The sequence below is a fragment of the Pteropus medius genome, unplaced genomic scaffold, assembly GCF_902729225.1.
Source record: "Pteropus medius unplaced genomic scaffold, Ma_sr-lr_union100, whole genome shotgun sequence".
Lineage (NCBI taxonomy): Eukaryota > Metazoa > Chordata > Mammalia > Chiroptera > Pteropodidae > Pteropus > Pteropus medius.
This window is the reverse complement of record NW_024351735.1, coordinates 2,022,412-2,048,643: the sequence shown is the minus strand read 5'-3', so window position 1 is coordinate 2,048,643 and position 26,232 is coordinate 2,022,412. Positions and strand designations below refer to the sequence as shown.

Below are 26,232 nucleotides of genomic sequence, written 5' to 3'. Positions count from 1 at the left end.
CAAGGCTGAATGCCATAAAATGGCAAAGGTCATGAAATACATTTCTAAGGGACAAGTGTCCAAAGAAGACACGTATCCATTTGGTTTAAATGGTTGCTAACTCCTTGTGAAGGTGCTAAGCTAGAATACATGGTTTCTGGAGACCTCTTAGGCACATTGATGTTTGATTTGGTTAATTCGCTTTCATAAATTCATAGACCTTTGTAATCCAGTAATAACAGTATTTTATGTTACATGACTTTATAAATTCAAAAGCTTTTGCTGCGATTTCAAATTCCATTCCTATTGGTAATCCTTGTGGGGCAGTGGGTGCTGTATTGGTGGTATGCATAGATAACTTGGGAGCTTAGAAGAGAGAAACAGCTGCCAGTGGGGATGTGCACGAGATGTGCAGGTGTGTGTGTGGTGGGGTGATGAGTTAGGGAGGATTCCATATCAAGAATAATCTTGAAGAGACTTCAAAGATAAGTTGGCGACTGGGAGAAAAAGAAACAAGTTCTGGTTAGATTATTTAAGTCAGCAATACATTGATCCAAGATATAAAAATTTTTTGAAATATGGGTAAATACAGGAAGGGAACAATAATTTTTCTGACATTTCCTTGAGTCCTTATTTGGAATAGTTATTTCCAATAACTATCCCCTTTTCTTTTTGAAGAAAATAATTGTCCTTTCTTATATTAACTGCTTTAGCCTCCCTCTCAAGTTAGGCCTTCTTTCACTTTTCCTAACCTCTAAACATTTCCTGATGCCAGGAGTTTTTTATTCTCTAAGGTAGCCCATTTTACTATGGACTGTTCCAGTGGTTACACACTCTTGCGACCTTCCTAAGACTTGGTACACTATCTGTCTAGTTGGAGGACTACATAATTTACTTGAGCCTTGCTTTTTCCTCTTCTAAACATCTCTGCTTTCTTCAACCATTTTTATATGCCATAGTTTCCAATTCCTTTACTGACCTGATTGCTCTTCTCTTGGTCTCCAGCTCATCCTGCCAGTCTTCAGATGACTTTTGTGCTCTCAGCACAGCCGTTCTATGCAGAACATGTTGGCACTATTACTTTCTTTTATCTAACATTACTGTCACTTAGGACCACATTAGATTTCTCAGCACATGTCACCCTGTTTCCCTGCTTCTCCAAGTCAGGAATATGTGGTTTGCCACAGCTTGCTGGTGTCCTTGCATTCTTTTATGCCTTTATGGTTTGCTTGTGTTTTCTTTTAAAAAGAAAGACATGGATTCATTGTCTTCAATTCATACGATCCTTGTTCATGGGCACTTAATGTTTTCTGAATGTAAATAAATAATGAACTTTAAATATACTGTCATGATATGTGTAGCAATTTGACCTAAGTCGTAAGGATTATAGGACAAACATTAAAACTGACCTTTTGGATAAGGCCATTTGGATAAACAAGTCACCTTCAGAAGAATTTCGTATTGAATTCTTTGCTTAAAAAGTTTTAGGAAGTGATTTATCCGTTTGTCTTAGAACACAATTTTAAGATATTTATTATAGCATAGTGGTTTTTAGTAAAGTATGTTAATCAATGGAGTTCTCTAATCTGTAAAATTTCTGAGCCAACTGTTTTTATCTTATCTTTTTTCTTTGTAAGTATCCATTGTATGTATGTACACCACATTTTGTTTGTCCATTGATTTTGTTGATGGGCATTTGGGTTGCTTTCATCGTGGCTATTGTGAATTATGCTTCTGTGAACATAGGTGTGCAAACATCTTTTCAATATTCTGCTTTCAATTCTTTTGGATAGGTACCCAGAAATGGGATTACTGGATCGTATGGTAATTCTATGTTGACTTTTTGAAGAACTATCATACTACTGTTTTCCATAGTGGCTGCACCATTTAGCATTCCCACTAACAGTGCAGATGATTCCATCTTCTCCACATCCTCAGCAACATGTATTTTCTTTTCTTTCTTTTTAGTAATTGTCAGTTTTTAACACTAACTATAAGGATCAAATAATTTTGAGTGCCTGAGGTGCATGAGTATGAGATTTGTGTGCAGTCTAAAAAGCTGAGTTTTAAATGGTTCTCTTTTAGTTGCTTTTAATAGATCTGGTGCAGTACAGAGTATCATTGTTTCTTCTTGATTTTCAGCAAAGCCTGTGTGGGGACTTTTAACCTACATAGGAAAAAACAAAATATTTTGGTAGCTAAAACTGCAGATCTCAACTTGGCACAACTATTATGCTGGTAGAAAAAAAAAAAAGTCCAGTAGAACGGATTGTGGGGAAACCATTATTCATGTCATAAGAGTGTACAAATAACAGGTGTACACAGTCAATGCACTGGGATATTTCTTGGCCATCAATGGAAATGCTCCAGAGACTGTAGTCTAGGAAGATGGATAAGGTGGTGGATTTCTTCAACTCTCTCCAGTGTTTCACTTTTTTGATATAATGCCTAATTTCCATCCTTTCTCTGTTACATCTGCTGAAAAATGAACCCTCCAAAAATACTAAAGAGAAAAAAATCTATTATTTTGAAAGTTTGATTTATCTGTCATTAGTATTTTTTAACTTATTCTTGTATCCTCTTAATATATCAGGAATATTTTATAATCTGCTTCTCCTATGTACTAGGTATATTAGAGAATCAAGTAAACTTGTACACACATGGAAAATTTCTGACCTAAGAGCATGTAGTGACTGAATAACAATTATAAACAATACTTTTTTGGATCTTTAGTATGCCACGTGTTCCCTTGGGTAATACAGGCATAATTAAACCAAAATATGAAATAAAACATTTTAGATTCTTTACATTTCATTTTTTCATTCCCTGCCTCTCCAGATTTTAGTGACTTTTTCACCTTTGCTCTTAGTTTCTTAGCGCTCATGTCCCTCGAAAGCTTTCCTCCCTCACCTCATCTCCTGACTCTAGCAGCTCCAGAATGTGGATTTGGTGGCACTTTATCAGGTTTTTGTAAACCTTCGCAGCCAGTTACAGCGTTCTCCATTTTAATCACATTCCCCTCACTCCTGCAGTCTTCCTGGAATGCTTCCTGTTTTGCTAACAGTGGAGTCCGTTCTCTTTAGGCCTACCTCTAGCCCGCCTACTTTCCTCTACCTCCGACTGAGGCCTGCCGGTGCACGGAGCCGTCTGTGCAGCCGGAAGCCGTGTCAGGTGTGCAGTCATACTTCCGGTTTCTCAGCCCGCATTGGCTGCCATCTTGGTACTGAGTTGGAGAATGTCAGCTTTCAGTGATGGGAGGGCATCCCTGACGCCTATAAGGGATATGTTAAATTTCCTCCAGTGGGAGGAGGGAATGATTAGAGGATGGCCTTTGGGGCGATGTTAGTGATTGAACTGGGGTTTTCAGGTAAAGGCAATAGAAAAACTTGGTGATTAGCTTTCCCTACCGATGCAGTGACAACCATTTTTTTCCACCATAACTTTTTAAAATCATAGTATTAATTTGTCCCATGAAACATTCACGTGTGATAATAGGAGCAATGAAAAAAAGCATGTGTTTAAGCACCCTTGTCCACACTGCTGGCAACGGCGCCTCAATACCAAGAATAGGTGTGGCAGAGCCACTTCAAGCTCTGCCATTTAGCCACAGCCCTCGTCTGAAGCAATGCGCTGCTGCGTGGGCGTTGCTTATTTTTAAAATATCGGAATGAGTTTGCCCAAAGCTTATTTTTTCTTAAAATGGAATATTTATTGTACTTTTTCTGATGCCTAACTATGGTTTTAAAAAGATACATATTTTCAAGTCTTGCATTAATAATTTTGGTAATCGAGGCTAGAAAATAAACCTCATTCATCTCTGTGATGTAAAAAGAGAAGGCTACATAGCATAATGGTTAAGAGTTAAGGCTCTAAATTGTTTGAGTTAATCCCTGCTTTAAGACTTACTAAGTTTTTGTTTGTTTGTTTGTTTATCTTAGACACCTTAGACATCTTGAGAAACATTAAGTTTCTCAACCCTCAATTTCCTCATTGGCAAAATAGATCCTATCTCATAGGGTTGTGGTAAGGATAATTGAATTGGTACCGGTCCACACTTTCTTACCTGAAATCCTTGGGACCAGATGTGCTTCAAAACCTTTCATATTTTAAAAGGTAAATAATAGTACATAACCTATAGGTAAATAATACATTACATGTATTATTGATATGTGTAAGGTAGCACCTCATAATTAAGCACATTAATATTTCTGCAATGAAACATAAATAGTAACACTAAGTTGAATAAATTAAAACTACAAATAGCTATACAGTACTTTAGGTCATGTTTTGCCACCCAGTGAGTTTACATGTACGACCCCATCCTCCCAACACGTGCAACTTTAGGCTTTTAGAGCTTTTGGATTTTGGAATTGTGGATTAGGGTTTGTTGGATCCAAATATATGAAGCATTTGTAAGCACCATATAAAAGTTCTATGCATAACTGAATTCTTTCTATACTTAATGACTTTTGGCAGGTCATTTTTTATAAGAATAGTTAAATCATTGTGGTTTGAAGTAGATATGGCAGGGCCACACATAACTATATATGTTTTTCACATATAACTATTACATTTGGGTTTCAAGCCTATTCTTTTTTCTTGTAAGAATAAGAAAAGTGGAGAACAAGGTGGAGCAGAAATGTTCCACGTTCCCCTTAACTCCTATCTTGCCTTCTCTACCACTTGGCTCCTAATAGGAAAAAAAAAAAAGCACATTTATTTAAGAAATTTTAAATAATTTCTTAAACATTCTTTTGTGACCTGTGACTTCTGCCTTGACTTGCCTCCATTCTTAAGCACACATTAAGAACAGAAAGCCACCCTGTTGATCTTAATCTTTAGATCTGCTTTGCGTGCCAGTGGGTCATTTCTGGAACATCTGATGGTATTAGAAAAAAAAAAAATTCCTAGCAAGGAAATTTGGGAAATCTTGTGCCCAGCTAAGATGTATTGCTGTGTAAAACAGATAGAATAGATATTGGAGAAAATGAGCAGTCGGTACTAACGTAAATAATGTTTAGTGAAGTGTTTTGTTAACTGTGGATATTCATCATTATTAATATTTCCCAAAAGAAAAAAAAGACCCACCTCATATAGCCATTGGGATCTATAAATCTCCAGTCTTGGATATCCCTGAAAAATAGTTCCTTCCAATCTGTCACATGGAGAGAGATCTCCTAATTCTTAATTTAGGAAAGCCTTTGTAAGAGGAAATTATTAACTAAGAGAAATATACAATTAAAAATAATTTATAATGAAAGCAAAAGTCTTTCATTTAATTTTCATTGAAGTAAGTACTTTTAGAGCTTCTTCATGTCAGTATACAAAATTGCATCTGCATTGTGTTTTGTTTTACTTAGCAATGTGTCTTAGACATCTTTATATATCAGCAATATAGATCTGCCTCATTTTTTAAAAATGTTGTATAGCATTTATTTGGGGAATTTTAAAACAATGCTGTTAATACAACTGTCACATGCTTCATTTGTGATTACATTTTTTTGCTAGATGATGAACTCTAGATGGCTCCCTGATATAAACAGGATATTTCTAAAGCCTGTCAAATCGTTTTGTCCTCTTTGCCTCAGAAATCTATGATCTGGTCTTTCCGTGTTCTAAATTTTTTCTGCGAGAATACATATGCTATTAAAAGTAAGAGGGCTCTGGCATGAAAAGCAAACAAAAACTGAGTTGATTTACAATTACAGTACCCATTGTTAAATTCATAATGAAACACTAAAAAGTAAGTCTGTTTTCTAGTTCTAGATAATTGTTGCATAATTCTTGTTAATATTAAGATTTAATTAGCTGTATGTTAGAAAAGCATTATCTGGTATTTTTTATATGTTGTGTTTATGTCGTAACGTTAAACACGTGTAAAGTTCTTTGCACTTTTTTTAATGTACAGCATAACATTCTTGGTGGAAGATGCTAAGATGCTTGCAAGGTAATAACATTCCCAGCGTTTGACCCTTGTGCTCTTCCTACCATTGATACCGGGACCAGCTCCCTTTCCATTCCTTCCCCCTTTTTACTATGTTGCCTCTCAAATTCAAGTCAAGGCACCATATCGATTCAGTATAGACTTTTTCAAGATGAAAGTAGCAGTGTATGAAGAAGAGAGGGTAGCTGATAGAAATTGGTAAAAAAAAAAATTTGGAAAAGTATAGAGAGCAGTGGATAGAACTGGGTGTAATAGTTTAGAGCTTTTGAACTCAGCAGTCAGTGTTCAAAGTTTAAGTCTTGGCTCTGTCATTTTTGTTCAAAGTTACTTAAGCTTTCTGAGCCTCAGTTTCCTCATCTATAAAACAGTGACTGAAGTAATACCTAGTTTATCTAATCGGAGTTAGGCTTAAATAAATAATACATATAGTCAAATGGTAGTATGTTTGGCAAGTATGATACAGCTCTATATACCCTTTATTTCTTCACCATATCCAGTACCAAAACTTTATGAAACCATACTCATAGGAGGAACTTTTCTGTCCATTGTTTCTCTTATCCAGTATTCTGCCTGCCCTGAATGTGGAGTTGAAGTCAGGATTAGAAATTTGGGGATTTGACACATTACATTTTATAGTATTTCTTCACTCAGCTAGGAATTCTGGAGAATGTTAGGTAACTTTTGCAGGAGAAAACAGTGATTAGAGCAATGCTAATTCCACATTCTCAGGCTTTTGAAAAGTTTACCATACTGGCGTATATTCTTTAAATGCTTTGTTGAGACATTGAGAGTGAAGATAAGAAATTAAGAGAAAGAAAAATGTGAAAGACAACGAACTTCACAGTGTTTTTTAAACTTTGGTTTTAGTTAAAATACTAAATCTCTAACATGATCTTCCTGTTCTCACTTAGCCTCATATTTTCATATCTTGAACCAACTTGATTAATGTCCCCTTTCTATCCCCCTAGCTTTTAGTTCTTCCTAGGTCATGAAGTCTGTCCTCCTCATATGCCACCTTCTCTTAGGAGGGAACAGAGGCAAGCACTGCCACCTCTGCCTCACACAGGGAGAGACTGAACCCCAATGAGATTCACTGGAGGAACATCTCTTATCAGACTGGAGGCAAGATTCTAGGGGGTTTCAGGGAAAGAGCAGTTAGGGAGATAGTTTATAAACAATGTAAATGTCTAACCAATGTTCTGTATACTTGAAACTAATAAAATTAAAAAAAAAAAAAGATTCTAGGGGGTTTCTGCTCCTCTGATAGTCTCTTAGGCATTTTGCCTCTCAGAGTACTTTTACACTGTTTTAAGAAGAACTCCTTTAGGACCAAAGTCTACAGTTTTATGAGCAGAATTTGGTTTCAACAGAAAATCATGAAAAATTACAATTTACATTTAGTTACACTCCAAGTCAACTAGGATATCCTGTTTAGAAGCAGGGATCCAGGCCTTTCTAAAGAACAGTTTATCTTTCTTTTAAACAAGTGGAAGTATTACAAGGGACACAGATGGGAGGTAGATTGCTACATCAAAATGAATTAATACATGGTTTCCTTCTCTCAAAAAACTTTCTTAAAATGAAGAGTAGGAGAATGGATTAAAATTACAAAATTTTACATGACTATATCTAGTCACTTTACAATCAAGAAACATGATGGGTAGCCAATAATTTGATATATGTTTAAAAGTCGGCTGCTTTAAAACACCTGGAGGTAGAATATTTAATCACTTGCATGCTAGTTCCTAAGAATTAATAATTAAGCAGTTCAGCATGAAATGAATTTACAGATGAACTAAGTTGGGCTTGATTTTCTCTACCAAGTAGATTTAGTTTCAGTGTGGTGGAAATTCTAGATGGTTACAACTTGATGTTTGTCTTTATTCCTTATACCCAGAACTGAACTAGACTTTGAGAAGGAGGATAGGACAGAAGACAGCATGGGAGGTCACTTTAGCTGGGGGCTAGAGGGTATGAGCAAAACACTCATGTCCATACTTGTAATATTGTCTGGGAACTCCAAGTGGTGAGTGAATGGTTACTTTTTGGTAGTAACCCTCCAACCACCTCAGGCCTTTATTCCCAATTTCTGCCTTGGACTTCATGACACACGAATGGACAGAAGTCATCACATGAAATGCCACATAATTATTTCCAGAGCTGCATGACAATGAAAAAATAACTAGACTTCTAAAAGCCAGCATAGTCTTCTATAATAACATGGGTTAGTGTAGCTATTAATTTATCTGTCACTTTTGGTTGTATTTAGTTACCCATTGCCTGAAAGCAATAAAAATATATTTTCTTAAACTGAAGGAAAACCTTTCATTTAAAAATAGAGAAACTTTGAAGTAAAATTATTTTTCCTTAGCCTTTTATGATAATGATAAAAGGCAGGTGTATTTCTTTAGTAAAAATTCTACATACGTTAAAACGATTAGAAAATGTCAATAAGCATGGTGGCCAGGCAGCATTTTATTATTCGTTTAGAGGCTGACTATTTTAAAAGTCCTGGACTAGAATATTTAATCATTTGTATGGCAAAAGAAATGTGCCATTCCTCGGCTCTCAAACAAGCCCTGGATGCTACTACATAGCAGTTTTTTCTTTTCTTTTCATAACTTCTGCTCTGTAGCAGAAGTAGGCAGACCACAACACATTTCACTGGCTTGGGCTCCTGCTGTCTTTAGATTCACACCTGCCATCCCAGTGCCCTAAGCCTCGGAAGATTTCTTTTTTATACCTCCCTCAGCTATATCTAATAAATTTCATGTATAAAATGATGTATATCAGGTATTACTTCAGCTGTTGACACGGGGTCTCTACTCATGGGGCTTTGTTGGTTAGGCAAGACTAAGATGTCTTTCGTTATTTAGTGGGTGTTTTGATTTAGGTCATGTGAAGGTTGTCTGTCAAGCAAAGCAAGAATGTTTTGCACAGGAACAAAATTGAGATTTTGATAGATACAGATTATTATCTCCTCCTCCCCTAAACAGTTTTCTAGTTAGAAATAGCTCACATTATTTAAGGCTCTCCAGAAGTGTGAATGGAGCTAGTGTCTTTTCTCAGGGAAAACTGCCATTTTGCTGATGTTTCTCAGCAGGAAACAGTCTGTTGCTGATGAATATACTGATAAGAATGAAGAACACATGAGAAACTGGAAATTTTTGCACAGAGTTTGGGGGCTGATTTTTTTATGGACACATTTATCCCATTTGTTTTTTAAAATCAAATTGTTAATTGAACAAATCTCTCCCATCTTCTAGGTAATGCAGAATAGTCAGCAGCTAGATGCAATGTTGTTTAAGGCATTGTCATTATTAGCCTGGAACCACTAGATAGTGGTTGGTTCTGTTTCTTTCCCGTCTTCATTTTAGATACAGTATTTCAAGCATTCTCAGAAAGATGTCACATCTATGGACGATAATTTTTAGGAGTGAATTAGTGGTCAGAGGTTGTTGGTACTAAAATACAGGACTCATAATTCCCTATCAAGTGCTTTTTTCTCCAGATCATGCTACTTTCCTCATTTGTGATTTCCCTCAGCAAGGCTGCATTCCTTTTTCTAAGAGATCATCAATACAGGTTGCATTGTGCTAGGTTCAACTTAACTAAGCACTGGTGATGGTAAAAATACATTCCTTTCATTGCATTCCTCTTGTTTATCCTGAAATGTGGGCTGTCTTAAGGCCTGTTATCTCTATTCAGAGATGGCCAAGAAATTAAGGTTCATCAAGTCCAGCCTAAGGAAAGGCAGGAAGGAATGAGTAATTGATATTTGATATGCAGAGATGATTGTACTGGGTATTACCATTTACAGAGAAGGCATCCAAACCATAATAAAATGCTTGATGTCGAGGAGAGGTGGAGAATCACCTGGTTGGAGTTAGGTATTCATCACTGGCATTTTGTCCAGATACTATATGAACATGATTGTTGCAGGTAGATTTATTAGCTCTATTCACCTCTACCCCCTCCAAGAATTTTTTATTTTCTGTTAGTGCATAAGAATAATCCTTCTTTCATTTCCTTCAGTATATAGTTCCTGTAATTCTGTCATCTTTGACCTCTATGATGATGGCTGGGAGGGGGAAGATTGAAAATCTGTTTCTCATACGAAGGGTCTAATTCTTTTCTGCCTGTGTGAGATTCACTCAGGGCCTGACTTAAAGGCCTCCGATCCAAGGTCAAGGAAAGTCTTCTCAACAAGCCCTATGGCCCTTGGCAGTGAGGAGTTTTCAGGGGGCCAAAGCCTCATCTCTGTGGTAGTAACTATAATTGAATGTTGTTTGCATGTTCTTTTATTTTTTTAGAGAATTTTATAAGTGTTTTTGAGCCAAACTGACAACATATGCTGGGGAGCAAGATCTCAAATGCTCCTGTTTGTGTGTTCTTTTAAAACTATAAAAACTTCCTGTGGATTTGGTAATGTGTTACTTCAGTGTTTCCCAAATATGTCTGATCAGGAAAATCATCTGTGTTGCTTATTAAAAATTCAAACTCCTCAGCCTCATCCTGAGATCATCTAAGTCAGAATTTCTGGAGGAGAATCCCAGCCATCTATTTTTTAGCAGACACCCTGGACTTCCTTTTGATCAGGCATATTTGAGAAATACCGAATTATGTGATCTTTCGCCAGCAAATTATTTTTCTGATTATAGTTTTGGAAGTCATAACGTCATCCCTTTTATTTTCTTGAACATATAGTGCCCCAAGTGCAGCAGAGAGGCAGCTCAGCATTGCCAGTTTAGAATTGAAAATTAGAAATGTGGGTAACTAAAGTATTGCATACTATTGCTGGTCAAGGACTTACAAATACTCGATTAATAAGTTATTTTACACTTTTTATATTCCTTTGAAAATGTCATAAAGATGGTAAGTGTTATGTCCATTCTGCATGTGGAAGAAACAAGATCTAAGATGGTGAAATGGTAAAGCAGCAAGGACTACGTGAGGAGGGTGTGTGTGTGTGTGTGTGTGGTGTGCACGTCTGCATGCACAGTATGTGCAGGTGATGGGAAAGGTTAAATATGTGACTTGCCATCTCCTAGAACTCCTTTGTTCACTTTTAACTCTTGAATGTGCTTTAACCTGAGATAAACTTTTATTATTTTTGCTATCATTTAGAGAAATGAATTATGCTTCCTTTGCCATGTAATTACATAGTTCATGTGCCATTCTTTCTGAATTGCAGAAGAAAGCTAGTTTTTTGAAAGAAACAAATTCTGTTGATCTCTTATTTAAGATTAGAGCTATCCTTATATCTTGAACATTAAGACAAGAAGATAAATTATCAAATACTTAAGGGTACTGTCTTAGAAATCACTGAATTTGTGTAAATCCATGATTAAATTAGGTAGTGTTACCTAATTTAGAATCTCAAATTCTTGTATTTTAGAAACTTTTTCATGGATTAAAGTCTTAATTATTTTTGATGGATAGATAGGGAGCCTTTTCCTCTTACAATTAAAACCTGACCGTTCCTGTGAAAAAATTAAATACTATCCAGCCTTGGCTTTCTCCAAGTGAATGTCAGATGCAGAGAGAAGCTTAGATTCCCTAATCTAAGGAAATTTAGATCCCTAATTCAAGATTATAATGATCAGTGAAGAAGATACAGTGACCACTATCAAGGAATTTATAGTTTAACTGAAAAGGATTTAACTAAAGCCCGTGAAACAGAAAACAGTGAGTAAGACATATGACTGTGGTACAAACAGTGCAATAGGAGTTCAGCAAAGAAGGAAGGAGGTGAGTTAGAGTAGTCAATGGAAAGCTAATACAATTTGATTTGGCTTGATTTGGGTTTCTAAATCAAGAAGTGAGCCTTCTACACAAAAAGAATAACCACAAAAGAAAAGGCTTTTAGCCAGGAATAAGCAAGGTATGGTGTTAAGGCTGACCACCTAGTGCAGCCTACAGAAAAAAAGTTGCAGAAGAGGAGGGAAGCATAATTATGAACATTTGAATACCAGAGACTCAGGAATTTTGTTTTGATGTGTGGGAAGAACTGATGGATGTGAGCAGTGTTGATTGTGAGATTAGAAAAGCAATAATTTTGTTGTATGTGTTTGTATTATGCATTTCTAAAACTGTGTATGTGTGTGTGTATTCTGTTTTTAACATTTTTGAGCCGTAACATAACATGGCAAGTAAAATTTTTAAATTGTCCAAGCACTGCTTACCCTTGGATGATGCTGAAGGGATGAAGTGTGAGGTTAAGGATCCATTTTCATCTTCCCTGGGTTCATAGTATCTGTGACACAATTTTAGTTAGCAAAAAGTATATTGCATGTGGTATGTGCTGTTAATCACATAAAAAGATTTTGTTAAAGTCATGGATATCTTATAGTTCAGTATATACATATACTGTCTTTTAGATTACTGATGAGGTTTTATATTCTATTGTACTTAGAACATTTGGAAATTCTTCCACTAGGCTCTGGGTAAATTACACTTTAATTAGTAGCTTGGATGTGGATATTTGGAAGAACGAGAAGTTTTGGCACACAGAAGAGCATATCTAGGATATTGGTTGTATCTTTATTTGGTCATATTAAAATACAGACTCTCTGGCACTATGAGAACTGTTTTGGCTGTGCATACCTTAGCCTGTGTTATGGCCAGAGCTAGGCTGGCACATCAGGTTCCAGAGAGACCCCTGACAGGCTGAGTTATGCCCACTATGAAAAATCCTTCACGTGCCCTCAGGTTCTGACAATTTTGAGAATTCTTCCTCATCTGGGAAAGAATAGTTTTGGAAATTGCCTGAGCTGTTTGAAATTCACAAAATGGAAAATATTGAGCTGGTTTCTTAAAATGTATTGTTTTGTTTGTGCTCTTTACAAATATATTACAAATACATGTTCCTATTAACATGTTAAACCTTGAAAAGGAATTCCAAGGGATTGGGGAGAGAGCGTGAATAATACAGTTTCACTCTGGAAATCCAGTATTTATAATGAAATATTTGTCGTCTTCTTGTTCAGTGGTTGTGTTTTTTTCCTTAATAGCTATTTTTGAAACAGTTTTATTATGGATAACTTTTCAAAGTATCTTTAGCTGGCTAAATGAACTCCCGAGTTTTAGGATTTGAATACTTTCATTCTTTAGTGCTCATTCTGCCCCTGCAAGCAAACCGTGTTATCAGATAGCAACTGAGGGGTTACATTTTTTATTTAACAAGAGCTAGTATAATGCTTACTAGATGCCAGGTACTTTCCTAAATACTTTGCAAATACTCATTTATTCAATCCTTTTAGCAACCCCACAAGGTAGATTTTATAGCTTTCATTTACAGATAAGGAAGCTGAGGCTCCAATTAGTTAATTGGTATCAACTAATAGATATTGGAGCTGGAATTGAAATCCAGGCACTTTGGCTCCAGAGTCTGTGTGCTTAAGCACTGTGCTCTACTTTACTTTTCTTTCTCACAAGGGGAAAAAACAAAACAAACAAAAAACAAGCAAATAGATTTAATCATAACTGTTAGGTCAGAGTGTCTGTGATGAACAAACGGCACATCAGTAACTTGAGCCCATTTATCTTGTTTCGCACTGACAACCCTGCTGAATTCTTTAAATTTGTAGCTTAACACAACATATTGTTTTTTCATGGCTGTGTGTCTTTTTCCTGGGTGGCAAAGGATTTCTGGATAAGCATCAGTCTACATTTATTTTAGCCAATATTCTATTCATCTGGGGGCTCTAGTCCAATGGAGCTCTTAAATCCTGACAGTGAAACACTTAATAGACACAAGAAACAAAACATTTTTCGAACTCCAAGATTGCGAATTTCAAGTTTCTATCGCATTAAACAAAAGGACGTATCTGCAGTTTTATCCTAAAATGTTAGGTTGTAAGATGAGGATTACTTTATTATCCAGCTCAATTTTCATTAGATTTCAGTAGGCCTTTTTCTGTTAGCTGCAGCAAAGTTTACTGAGCATTCAAGATGACTGTTTCTGGGGTCCTGAGCAGGCTGTAAATGCTGCTCCCCAGAAATGCCCTTGAACTTTTTAAGTTTAAACATAGTGTTACTAAAACAAGGAACCGTGGTCTTTGAGGTCAAGAGGTTTTGGCACTTATCAGAGATGTGGAGACCGCAACTACAATGATTTCATAGAGAACCTGGAAAACTTTGGGAGCCTGATTAAATAAAAATAGCACTCAAGTGAAATCAGACTAACTGACAAAGGTTACTTTTATTTTTATGGCAAAATATTTATTGTAGTATTTTTTAAAAGATCAGAAATTATAAGCAATTCATAGAGATTAGATAAAAATCTAATTGTAAACTACTTGCAGTCATTTAAATTTTTTACAAAGAATATGTAACTATAAGAAAAATTTACGTGAGACAGGGTAAAATTATATATACAGTACAACCACATCTCTGTTGGTTTTTTAATTTAAAAAAAATCTTGTATTTTAAAAATAGACTGGAATACTATAGACCAAAAATTTTAACAATTTTTGAGTTTCAGATGGTGAAGCTATGGATGTCCCCTCTCTTTTTTTTCTCATTTCTAATCTCAATCTCTAATTTAATGTGCATGTGCTTGCTACCTGAAAAAAAAAAAAATTAAGTTTTTGTCAAAGTAATACTTGTACTTGTCAAAAAAATTGTTATAAAAGGGGGTTATGATGAAAAGCAACTATTTCTTGTTCTACCCTTCTCTGTGTCTCAGTTGTGCTCTTGAGAGGTGACAATGCCACTTAACTGGATTCTGTGTCAAGCTACTGGATACTGTAGCTTGACTGGAGTACTTTCTTGCTTTGCTGGTGTACCTCAAGTAACTTTTTGCTCTGCTGTTTTATAGTTTACAGTGTCACTTATAAAGAATTTGTTGCCAGTAACATTATCAATACTTTGTAGGTGGTGTGTATGTATGTGTGTGTATGTGTGTGTGCGTGTGTGTGAACATCAGAGAAGATATGTGTGTGTGCTTTAATATTTCTCTTTATCCTTGGTGTTCTGAAATTTCGCTATGGACCTAGCAATGTGCTGAACACTTAATAAGCCCTTTAAATCTTGAGCTTCATGCTTTCAGGGTTGAGATATTCTTTTGAGAGTGTGTGTTTGTGTAAATAGTTTTCTCCCCTTTGTTTTCTCTATTCTTTAATTCTAGATTTCTTTGTAGCTGGATTTTGGACCTCGATTGATCTTTCGTAATTTTTTTTTAAATTTCCTACTCTTTGTCTTTTTGCTCTTCAAAGAAATTTACTTTTCTTCCATGTCTCTCTATTGAAAATTTTTATTGTAAGAATCATTTTAATATCTAAGAATTCTTTTTTGCTACATGTGTTCTTTTTATAGCATCCTGCTCTTTTTATGGATGTAATTTTTTAAAATATCTCTAAGGAAAGTAAGTAGAGCTCTCTTTTAAAGCATTTTTTCCTGAATTTTCTGTTTCCTTTAGGATTATTGTTTCTGTTTGCTTATCTTAGCTCCTCACTTTTGAGATATAGTCTTTTTTCAAATATCTGTGAGTCTTTGTCCATTCATATTTAATAATGAGTCAATAAAAACTGCTGGAGATCTATGCTGACTTTGGTAGGTTTTATCAGTTAGTGGGCTTTACCATTTTGCTGGTCATTATTTAATTGCTAGATTGTGGGGGAGGGGGAAGTCTTTTCTCTGGGGATATTCACAGTCTTTGGGAAGAATCAATATTTCACCTGGGACATAGCTGTTGGACTTTCCTAGGTGGGGATAAGGGTAAACAGCTATTCTTCCACATAGAGATCTCCAGTCAAACCTGATTGTCTTCCTTTTGCTTTATTACCTGCCTCAATTGTGTCTTATATTTCTACATAAACCCACCTAAGGCTCAAGTATAGTGGAATCTTTTTTTTCCCCTCTTGATTTCACCTATATTTATACCCGCCTCCACCAATTTCTTCTCTGTATCTGAGCTTGAGGTTTTTTGTTTTGTTTTGTTTTGTTTTTTAGATTGCACGTGTAAGAGAGATACTGTATTTGTTTTTCTGACTTATTTCATTTAGCATAATGCCCACAAGTTTTATCCATATTGTCACAAATGGCAAGATTCTTTTTTATGGCCGAATAATATGCCATTGTATATATGTATATATACATGTACCACAATTTATTTTTCCATCCATTGATGGGCACTTAGGTTGTTTCCATGTCTTGGTTATTGTTGATAATGATGCAGTGAACATGGGGGTGCATATAACTTTTGGTGTTAGTGTTTTTGTTTTCTTTGGAAGTGGACTGGTTGGGTCATAGGGTAGTTCAATTTTTAGTTTTTTGATGAATATCCATACTGTTTTCTATAGTGGTTGCACCAATTTACATTCCCACCAACAATGCATGAGGGTTCCCTTTTCTCCACATCCTTGCCCAACACTTGTTATTTTTTGCCTTTTTGATAATTGCCATTCTGAGAAGTATGGGATAATATCTCATTGTTTTAATTTGCAGGTCCCCGATGATTTAATTATACGTATCTTTTCATGTGCCTGTTGGCCATCTATATATCTTCTTTGGAAAAAATGTCCGTTCAGATCTTCTGCCCATTTTAAAATTGGATTGTTTGGTTTTTGCTATTGAGTTGTATGAGTTCTTTATATATTTTGGAAATTAACCCCTTATCAGATACATGATTTGGAAATGTTTCCTTCCATTCAGTGGTTACCTTTTCATTTTGTCGATGGTTTGCTTTGCTGTGCAGAAGCCATTTATTTTGATGTAGTCGCACTTGTTTGTTTTTGCTTTTGTTGTTTTTGCTTTTCTTGCCAGGATCAAAAAATTACTGCCAAGACCGATGTTAAGGAATTTACCATCTGTGCTTTCTTCTAGGTACTTTATGGTTTTGACTCTTACATTCAAGTCTTTAATCCATTTTGAGATAATTTTTGTGTATGGTGTAAGCTAGAGGTCCAGTTTCATCCTTTTGTGTGTGGCTTTCCAGTTTTTCCATCATCATTTATTAAAGAAACTGTCCTTTCACCATTGTATATTCTTGGCTCCATTGTCATGAATTAATTGACTATATATGAGTGGGTTTATTTCTAGACTTTCTGCTCTATTCCATTGATCTATATGTCTGTTTTTAAGCCAGTGCCATACTGTTTTAATTACTATAGCATTGTATTATATTTTGAATGAGAAAGCATGATGTCTTCAGCTTTGCTCTTCTTTCCCAAGATTATTTTGGCTTTCAGGATCTCTCTCTTATGATTCATATAAAATTTAGATTTTTTTTGTTCTATTTCTGTGAAAAATGCCATTGGAATTTTGATAGGGATTGCATTGAATCTATATATTGCTTTGGGTAATACGGACATTTTTAACAATATTAATTTTTCAATCCAAGAACACAGAGTATTTTTAAATTTGTCTTCTTTAATTTCTTTCATTAATGTCTTATAGGTGTCAAACAGTTCTTTCACCTCTTTGGTTAAGTTTATTCCCAGGCATTTTATTCATTCATTCATTCATTCATTCATTTTGACAGAATTGTAAATGGAATTGTTTTCTTAATTTCTCTTTCTGATATTTGTCATTAGTGTATGGAAATACAATAGATTTTTGTGTGTTGATTTCATGTCCTGGAGCTGTACTAAATTCATTTATTAGTTCTAACAGTTTTTAATGGAGTCTGTATATAATATCATGTCATCTTTAAATAGTGAAAGTTTTATTTCCTTTCCATTTTGGTTGCATTTTATTTTTTGTCTAATTGTTCTAGCTAGTAATTCTAATACTATGAACAAAAGTAGTGAGAGTTGGCATCCTTGTCTTATTCCTGAGCTTAGCTATTCACCTTTGAGTGAAATGTGAAGCTCTGGACTTGTCATGTGTGGCCTTTATTATGTTGAGGTACATTCTCTCTCTACCTATTTTGTTGTTGGTTTTATTATTATTATTATTATTATTATTATTATTATTATTACTATTATTATTATAAGTGAGTGTTTAATTTTGTCAAGTGCTTTTTCTGCATCTATTGAGATTATATGATTTTTATCTTTCATTTTAGTAATGTTATGTTGACTGATCCGTAGATGTTGAACCACCCTTTCATTCCTAGAATAAATCTCATTTGACCATGGTGTATGATCCTTTTAATGTATTGTTGAATTTGGTTTACTAATATTTTGGTAAGAATTTTTGCATCTTTGTTCACTAGGGATATCGACCTGTTCATTTTTTGTGGCATCTTTGTCTGGTTTTTATATCAGGGTAATGCTGGCCTCTTAATGAGTCTGAAAGAGTTCCCTCCTCTTTTATTTTTTTATTTTTATTTATTTACTCATTCATTCATTTTGGGGGGAAGAGGTTGAGAAGCATTGGTGTTAGTTCTTCTTCGAATGTTTGGTAGAATTCACCAGTGAAGCTGTCTGATCTTGGACTTTGGTCTTGGACTTTTGTTTGTTGGGAGTGATTTAAACCACTAGGCTCAATTTAGTTGTTTTTCCCTTTCCTTCCCTTGAAGAAACTTTTAAAATTTTTAGATTCGTTTGAAAAGCATTATTACTGTTGCTAATTTAGGTTATTTCTTAACTTCAAACCTCACCATTTTTTCCCTGACATTTGTTATATGTCTTTCATTGTTCCCAGCTGACATATATAGTCCTACTTGTAAGTCATGCCAAGTCTTCTGAGCCCTATATCCCTTTACATAATTACACATACATACACATATATGTAAACTTAATATTTAATTGATTTAAGATCACATAAATGGTAAACAGACATCATTATAGGTTGTTATCAAATCAAATATGTCTCAGAGGAGAGGTAATTTCTGTAATAGGTTGTGGGATTATTAGTTGTAGCCTAAATATATTGGATGTATTCTGGATTTGGAAATTCCTATGATCTAAATTGAAAAATGGAAGTTTTCTCTTTTACTAGAAAAACACATTATAAGCACATTAAAAACGCATTATAATTCTTTAATAACCTGAAATAGTGTGTTCCAAAAATTATATTTCAATCATGAGGTATTTTAAATGCAAACAAATATTGTCTAAATGAACTTTCATGTAGACATAGGTTTAGAAAAGTGGGTGGTGTTTAATAGTGAGCTCAGCAGTACTTCGTTAATACAGAATATAGCCTCTGTGTGTGTATCTGTGCTCTGTGGACTTCCTTAGGCTTGATGTTACTAGTCTTTTCCCTGGTTGTAGTTTAAAATATTTTAAGTTTATATATTTGACATTTTTATTTTTTATATCATGTGAGATGTATCTAGAATGAGGTATGGATATTAAAGTAGACCATAACTAAGATATCCTACAAGTGATTGAACAGTGATTGAAAATTATAAATTGAGTAAAATATACTTCTTTTTTTAAAAATTCACATTTCATTCTTATGTCTTTTACAATATTGAATCTTATCAATTAAAAATTAATAGGAAAAATATATTTTCTGTAGGGCTTTAAGTATATTTGAAATGCATTTGAATCCATAACTATATAACTTCACTGCCCAACTTTACCAACTGATATAAATCTTTTGATTAATGTGTGTATAATTATTTGTCCAAAAGTTTTTCTAAATATACACTTAAATTTTTTTAACTTTTATTTTGAGATAATTGTAGGTTCACAGAGAGATCCTTTGTGTCTTTTGCCTAATTTTCTTAATGGCAACATCTTGTGAAATTATAGCACAATAACGCAACTAAATAATTGATATTGATATGATCCATTTATTTAGACTTACCCAGTTTTACTTGTGTGTTTTGTTCTGTGGATACAGAACAGTCCCATCACCACAAAGACCCCTGCCATTGGCTTTGTGTAACATGCACCTTCCTCTGCTCACTTCTCCTTTATCCCTTACTCTACAAACTCCTCATCTATCTTCCATCTCTGTAATTTCATCATTTCAAGAATATTATATAAATGGAATCATGTGATTGATATATAAACTTTAGGAACTGAGTTTTTTTTACTCAGCATAATTTCCTTGAAATTTATCCAAGTTGTTTGTATTAATGGGTTTTGTTTGTTTTTTGCTAAGGGGTATTTCATGGTGTGAGTGTGCCACAGTTTAACCATTCACTCATTGAAGGACATTTGGCTTATTTCTAATTCTTGGCTATTGTGAATAAAGCATATATGAACATTTGTATACCAGTTTTTGTATAGCAATTGTATTTTTTGTTCAATAAGAAACTGCCAAACTGTTTTCTAGAGGGTTTATACCTTTTTACATTTCCACCAGCAGCTACAGTCATCTGAAGACTTGACTGGGACTGAAAGATCTGCTTCTAAGATGACTCACTCACATGGCTTTTTGGCCTAAGACCTTAGTCCTTTATTATGTGGAGTTCCCCAAGGAGCTTCTTGATTATCATTAATTAAGACGTGGTATCCATCTTCCCCCAGAGTGAACAATCTAAGAGAGGAACCCATAGTTCCTTTTTCAACTTAGTGTTAGAAGTCACACACACTCATTTCTGCCATATGCTGTCCATTTGAAGTGAGTCATTAAGTGAAGCCCACACCAAGGGGGAAGGACATTAAGTTCCACATCATGAAGAGGGGAGTAACAAAGAATTCATGGACATATTTTAAAACTGCCTCAAATGGATACCTTTATTGTCTCCATTTTCCAGATGAGGAAACTTCTGAATGGAGAGATTAAATGGCTTATCCAAGGTGCATAGCTATTGCGAGTTGGAGAACTGGAATTTCAATCCCAGCAGCCTGGCTCCACATGAATTTTATTTTTTTTAACTACATATGCTTTACTGCCTTCAGTACTTAACCTCCGAAATGCATATTAAAATGTCAATGACTTTATTCTTCATACTCACCCATATCTGAATTTTTGTGGATTATGTGGCTCCCTCTTTCATGCTTGGTTCCTAGTATTGTGACTTAGTTTTTACATTCACTCATGTAGTTCATTCTAAAGATACTCATTTATTGCCTACTGCTAAGTACTGGAATGCTTACCACTTTCACATGAAGAAGAACTTTGATGTTGAAGGTGAGCTGACCTGGCACTAAAAATTTTAAAGTGTATATTGGGTTGTTTCCCACAATTAAATATTGGAAAGCAAACCTTTTCTCCACATATTTCTCGTTTTGCAATTCTCACACCTTCTTTAGTTGTTAAAACTGTGGTGCTTTGTGGATGGTTATTAGGAATGCATTGCAAATTGAGGTTGAAAGTGGTCCTCAGTAAAAATCAAGGTCCACTACTGCTACCAAAGCAATAAATGCTTTAGAGCCCTGGGTGGTGGTGAGTCCATATCTGCCACTGTCTACATGTTTTTTTTTCAGATACTTCAAGTGACTTTGAAGACTTCTGTGTGCTATCTAGTTTGGGAGAGGTGGAATGGCTTGTTTGAACAGATCCACTTTGTTAAATAGCAGTCACCCAAACTATGCAGAAGAAAAGAGAGGAGAGGTCCCGGAATTTTGAGAAGATTTTTTTCATATATTCTGCTTGTATTTCATTTTGTTAGGCCATGGAAAAAGTCTGTATTGTGGGTAGCCCAGGTGATTTTTTTTGACTTTCAACTTTGGGATACTCTATAGAATTAAAATCCTAGGGGCAGGTGCACTTTAGGGCATTAGAATGCAAAGTTCTGTTTACAATACACTGGATTAATGTATACATTTTTAAATCGTTGTGTGTTAGCAATGTAAGCAGTGTGATTGAATGAAAAGTAGGACTCCACAGGCTAACCAGGGAACAGAATAAGCCATGAGAAAGTTAAAGGAAACTAAAGGAAGCCAGGGTAGGGTAAAAAATAGGACCAGAATTAAGGGGTAAAGAATTCTGTTTCTATACAGGAATTCTTGTTGAACTCTAAGGATCTGACAGCCATATATTGTGTTTGACAGCACTAGTGAATTTACTAATAATGAGGTTAAGTTCTCACATGCACGCACTTACATATCTAGTTTTTATCTAGGCTAATTCAAACCCTAAATTTTTGATTTGCTTCTGGTACCCATCTCTCTTTGTGTCTGACAGCACTAAGGAAATTTCTTAATGAGGTTAAGTGCTTACATGTACAGATACATCTCCTACCTATATTTGGGCAGTTTTCAAACCATAGAAATTCTCGATTTGTTTCTTATCCTTTTACACAAATGTATAACAGATGCAAGGGATGGCCTAGATTGAATTTTAATCTCAAGAAGTCCCATCCAAGTGAGAGATTGAGACCTGATTATGTCAACATTGGGTTGGGCTAGAATAGGCTCCTCAAAGAATGAACTTACTTGCATGATGTACCTAGTGCTAACTTGCTGTCCCAATAGTTGTGCATGACCCGAGCCCTGCATATATGTGTTTATGGAATGCCATGCTCCTCTTTCCACATGTGCTTCCATGAGTCTTCCTTTTCCTGATACTACTGGAAACTTTCTGATCACTTTGGTAAAGAAACCTGGCTTCCGTGAGCCCTAAATAAAGGTGCAAATTTAGTTATTCTGCAGATAGGGTTAACCAACTGAATATCCCTCAAAGCAAACACTGGTGGGTACCTTAAAACTAGGGAAGTGTGCATTGTGGATAATTATGTGGCTTTTTTCTTTAGAAAGGAAAGCAAGTATCAGTTTAAAACTACAATGTGGAGTCAGCGTAGTGATCCTTTTTATCCTATGGTTAGTCAGTCCTCGGCATCTGTAGCAACCTAGAACTCTTGAACCAAAACATACCTCCCCAGGACTAGAAAAGGAACGAGTTTTTAAGTCCAGTAGGTGGCCATTGTCAGGAAAAAGAAACGTGACCACTGTTCCACCTTGAAGCCAATGCCAACAAGAAATTAGAGCTTGACCCAAAGGCCTGTCAGAGTCTTCTGAGCTGCAACCAGAATTAAACGCCTGGCAGTCCATTGTAATGATTGTGGTAATCCATTTCCATGGTGGCAACACATGAATGAAAAACCGTAACAGGCAACAAAGTGGTCTTTGGAAGCAGGGTAACCAGTAGTCTTCTGTAAGGCTCAGTTTGCAATATAGCGTTTCAGTTGGGGCTTAATAAGGAAAGAACTAAATCCATTTATACTTTATTTTAGAAGAGTAAAATAATTTAACCAGAGTATAAAACTTAAAACACGGCTCTGGAAACCCACACCCCCTTCCTTTTCCTGCCTTTTGTGTTAAAACAACCCAGCTCTGTGGGATTTATGCTGCATAGGTATGTGGAGCTCTTTTTAACTTCTCTGTTCCTGAAACCAAGTTTATATTGTATATTACATGGTCTCAGAAGAGAGATGGCACTCTCTTAGCTGTTATAGAGCAAGTGCTCCCTGTGTTCTTGTCTTAGTGGAAAGTAGGGTGATCACAAAGCAAGAACACCCTTTTGACTGCAACCAGGATGGTCCTGCTCCTAGGGCCTTAACCTAGAGGTATTGGTGCCCCCTTTTTGGCTAGATTCTATTTTTAGAGTAAGTACAAAGAAATACTGATTTGTGGCTGGACTCAAAATGTGAAGCAAATACATGAATGTGTATTTCTACTACATCAGTTCCCTCTGCAGCAAGGATAGGCAGGAAAATGAAAATTTCTAAGGACAGAAGTAGAGAGGCAGGACCCAAGGTTTATATTTTCAAAGAAAGGAGATATATTTGGACTTGTGTCTCTTTTTTTAAAATAAATAGTTTACGCATATAAATATTTAAATGCTAAAGTACATAAATATATAAAATGTAAGTTCTGTAAATCCCACCTCTCCTCCCCCACTATTAACATATAGGAAATATTTAATACATTCTTTCAATACTTTTTTTTTTACTTGAGCGTGTACTACCTTATGAAAACACTGAAAGAATTAAATGATAATTTTCTGGTGTTTGCTTTTTTACTTAATAATCAAGAACTTTGTTCTGTATCAGTAAATATAGATATCCACTCACCATTTTGTGCACACTAGTGAGTTTGGGCATCTTTTCAAAAAACTTTCTGAATTATTCATTTACATACATTTGTTAAAATTGGACATATTTACATAAGTATGTTTCAATCTTCATCACTTGAAATGTGAACGATTTTACTGACATTCATGTATTGAGCACACTGTTTGTTAATGGGTGTATAGTCTTGAATTTTTTTGTGATTTGTTACAATTTCATTCTGTGTCGTTGTTGGTTTGGTTTTTTTTTTCATTTTTCTCCCTTGATTCTGGTTGTTTCGTCTCATTTCTCTTTTTCCTCTTCTAAATTTCTGTCATTTATAATGTTAATCTTTTACCTTTTTGTCATATATGAGTATCATTTGATGTTGTGGTAACTTTATTTATATGATTGTGACTGGGAAATGTGGTAGACTCCTTTTGTTTGCCATGTAGTCAGTCACCAGAGGTCTCTACAAGCAAACACTATCTCCCATGAATATACAATGTTATTCTGGAGATTTCTAAAAATAATTCAAGTGATATTTATAGAGCATATACCTGTGCCTAGGACTGTGCTACCCACTGCAAAACAAACAAACAAACAAAAACGCTTTCTAAAACACCTCTTGAAAGTTCTTTCTGTGAATCCACATGTGTGTTTTAAAGAATGATTACACCAAAAGAATGATTTAAACATACAGCACATTTGAAAGCTTCTTTTGGAGTCTACATTTGTACCTTTAAAAATGTGGGTAGATGGAGAAAAAGCTTACAGAGGATAGATGATCATAGACGCACCCCCAAGGGTTTTACTCAGACTGTTTCAAATGAGTGACTACATGTACAGTTATTCATGAGTCATTAGAAAATGAGAAATTGCCTTTCCCCTTCCTAGGAATTTAAGAGGAACCTCAAGAAGTCATCTCAGAGCAGCTAGAGAATGATCCCTAAGACTTTTTCATAAACAATTAAAACATACACATAAAATGCCCATTGTCTTTGGACACAATGGTGCTTATCAGATGTGGTCACCTACTTGAAAGTGTACATGATTATTCTCTGCTATGTACTGAAATTAACAAGCATTTGTCTATTGGTTTTTATTTTAATGTCTAGATTACTTACAAGATAATGCCTGTGTTCTTCATTAAAGGTGGGAGTCTTTCCATTTCAAGGCTTGTTTTGGCCTTTCTATCCAGAAAAGTTCAAGACTGACACAGTGACTTTACCGAATTAGAGTTTATTAAATTAGATATCAGTCACTGAAATGTGATGTATCTTTCCCAGTGGTAGCGGGCAATGCCATTTGAGAACACATGGTTGGTTTTATCCAAAATGTAACTGGCCTCTGCCGGAACGGTACATAATCGCTGAGCCAAAAAGGCTCTTGCTCATCCTGTTTGGCATAGGACAATTTTTCATAGCATTTATTCTTTTTGTCCTGTTGGGGTAAAAACGAAGTTAGAGATATATCCACAGAGTCCATTAGAGTCCCTTTGGGATAGAGCCGTCAGCAGCTTTATGTCTTGAACTTCTATGAAACATGTTGTGTCCTTGACTAAGAAATGTGTTTCCCCATGCGTCCGATAAAGTAAACATCTGTGATGCTAAAGGCATAGTGCCAGGCACATCTGTGTCCTTAGACACTGTTGGTAAATTAAGGGCTGCTCTGGATAATGATTGACCTGCCACAAAGTTCATTTGGTGTCTTTTATTTGCTGTGTTTGGGGGAACTTTTTTCCTGAGTATTTGATCATGGATTTACATTTCTTAAACTCTTGTATCTCACTGTTTGGGTTCTAATTGGTTACTTTATAAATGAGCGAAGCTTTTTGTTATCACAGAAGGTCTTGTGTGCATCATTTCCTTCACTGAAGGTAAGCTCCCTGCAGTCATGAGTCATGGCCTACCTCTGTGATTTCTATAAACAGCAAAGACAAAACCCAGAAGCGCTTCGTTGTTTAATGGCTCAGATAAAAAATGTGGTGAGAAGAGTAGGGAAACTGAAATGTTTTCAAATATCCTCAATTCTAGGTCCCAGTCACCTGGGATTCATAGAAAAGTATGAATTACATAGCCAAGAAGAGTTTTTTTCTGCTTTTTATGCATGATCTTTTTTTAACCTAATGAAGTTTAGAATTATATATCTAGGAAGAGTTTTCCCCCCTCCCCTCCCCATTCATTATGCATGATTTAAAAAAAAAACCTTGGTTAATATAAAGTTTGACAAGTCTGAGGAAGTCTAGAAAGGATTCAAAGCACATGGATTCCAAGTGCTTGGATTTAAGTGACCTTTAGTTGTACTCATAATTTTATAGTGTAAGTATTTAAGAATTTTTTTTCTTAGTATATATGTTCTGTCAGAGAAGAGAATATCTCTTCAGTGAGAACTGACATATCCTGGCAGATTTCTGTGACAATATTGGGTTTCACTAGGTTCTAGGAATTGAAAGTTGTGTCCACGTGTA

The 26,232-nt window shown here is 35.3% G+C and overlaps 1 protein-coding gene across 7 annotated transcripts in view; it reads left to right on the top strand.

Annotated features, from left to right (window-relative positions):
• Positions 1-26,232, top strand: part of RBPMS (RNA binding protein, mRNA processing factor) — a 153,393-nt gene that overhangs the window by 34,864 nt on the left and 92,297 nt on the right. For 4 of the 7 annotated variants that reach the window (XM_039846454.1, XM_039846450.1, XM_039846448.1 and 1 more), the window contains exon 2: positions 24,918-24,983. The exons of the other annotated variants lie outside the window; for them this stretch is intronic. In XM_039846454.1, coding sequence (XP_039702388.1) covers positions 24,918-24,983 — 66 coding nt within the window. The remainder of the gene's footprint in view (positions 1-24,917; positions 24,984-26,232) is intronic. 7 annotated transcript variants of the gene reach the window in all.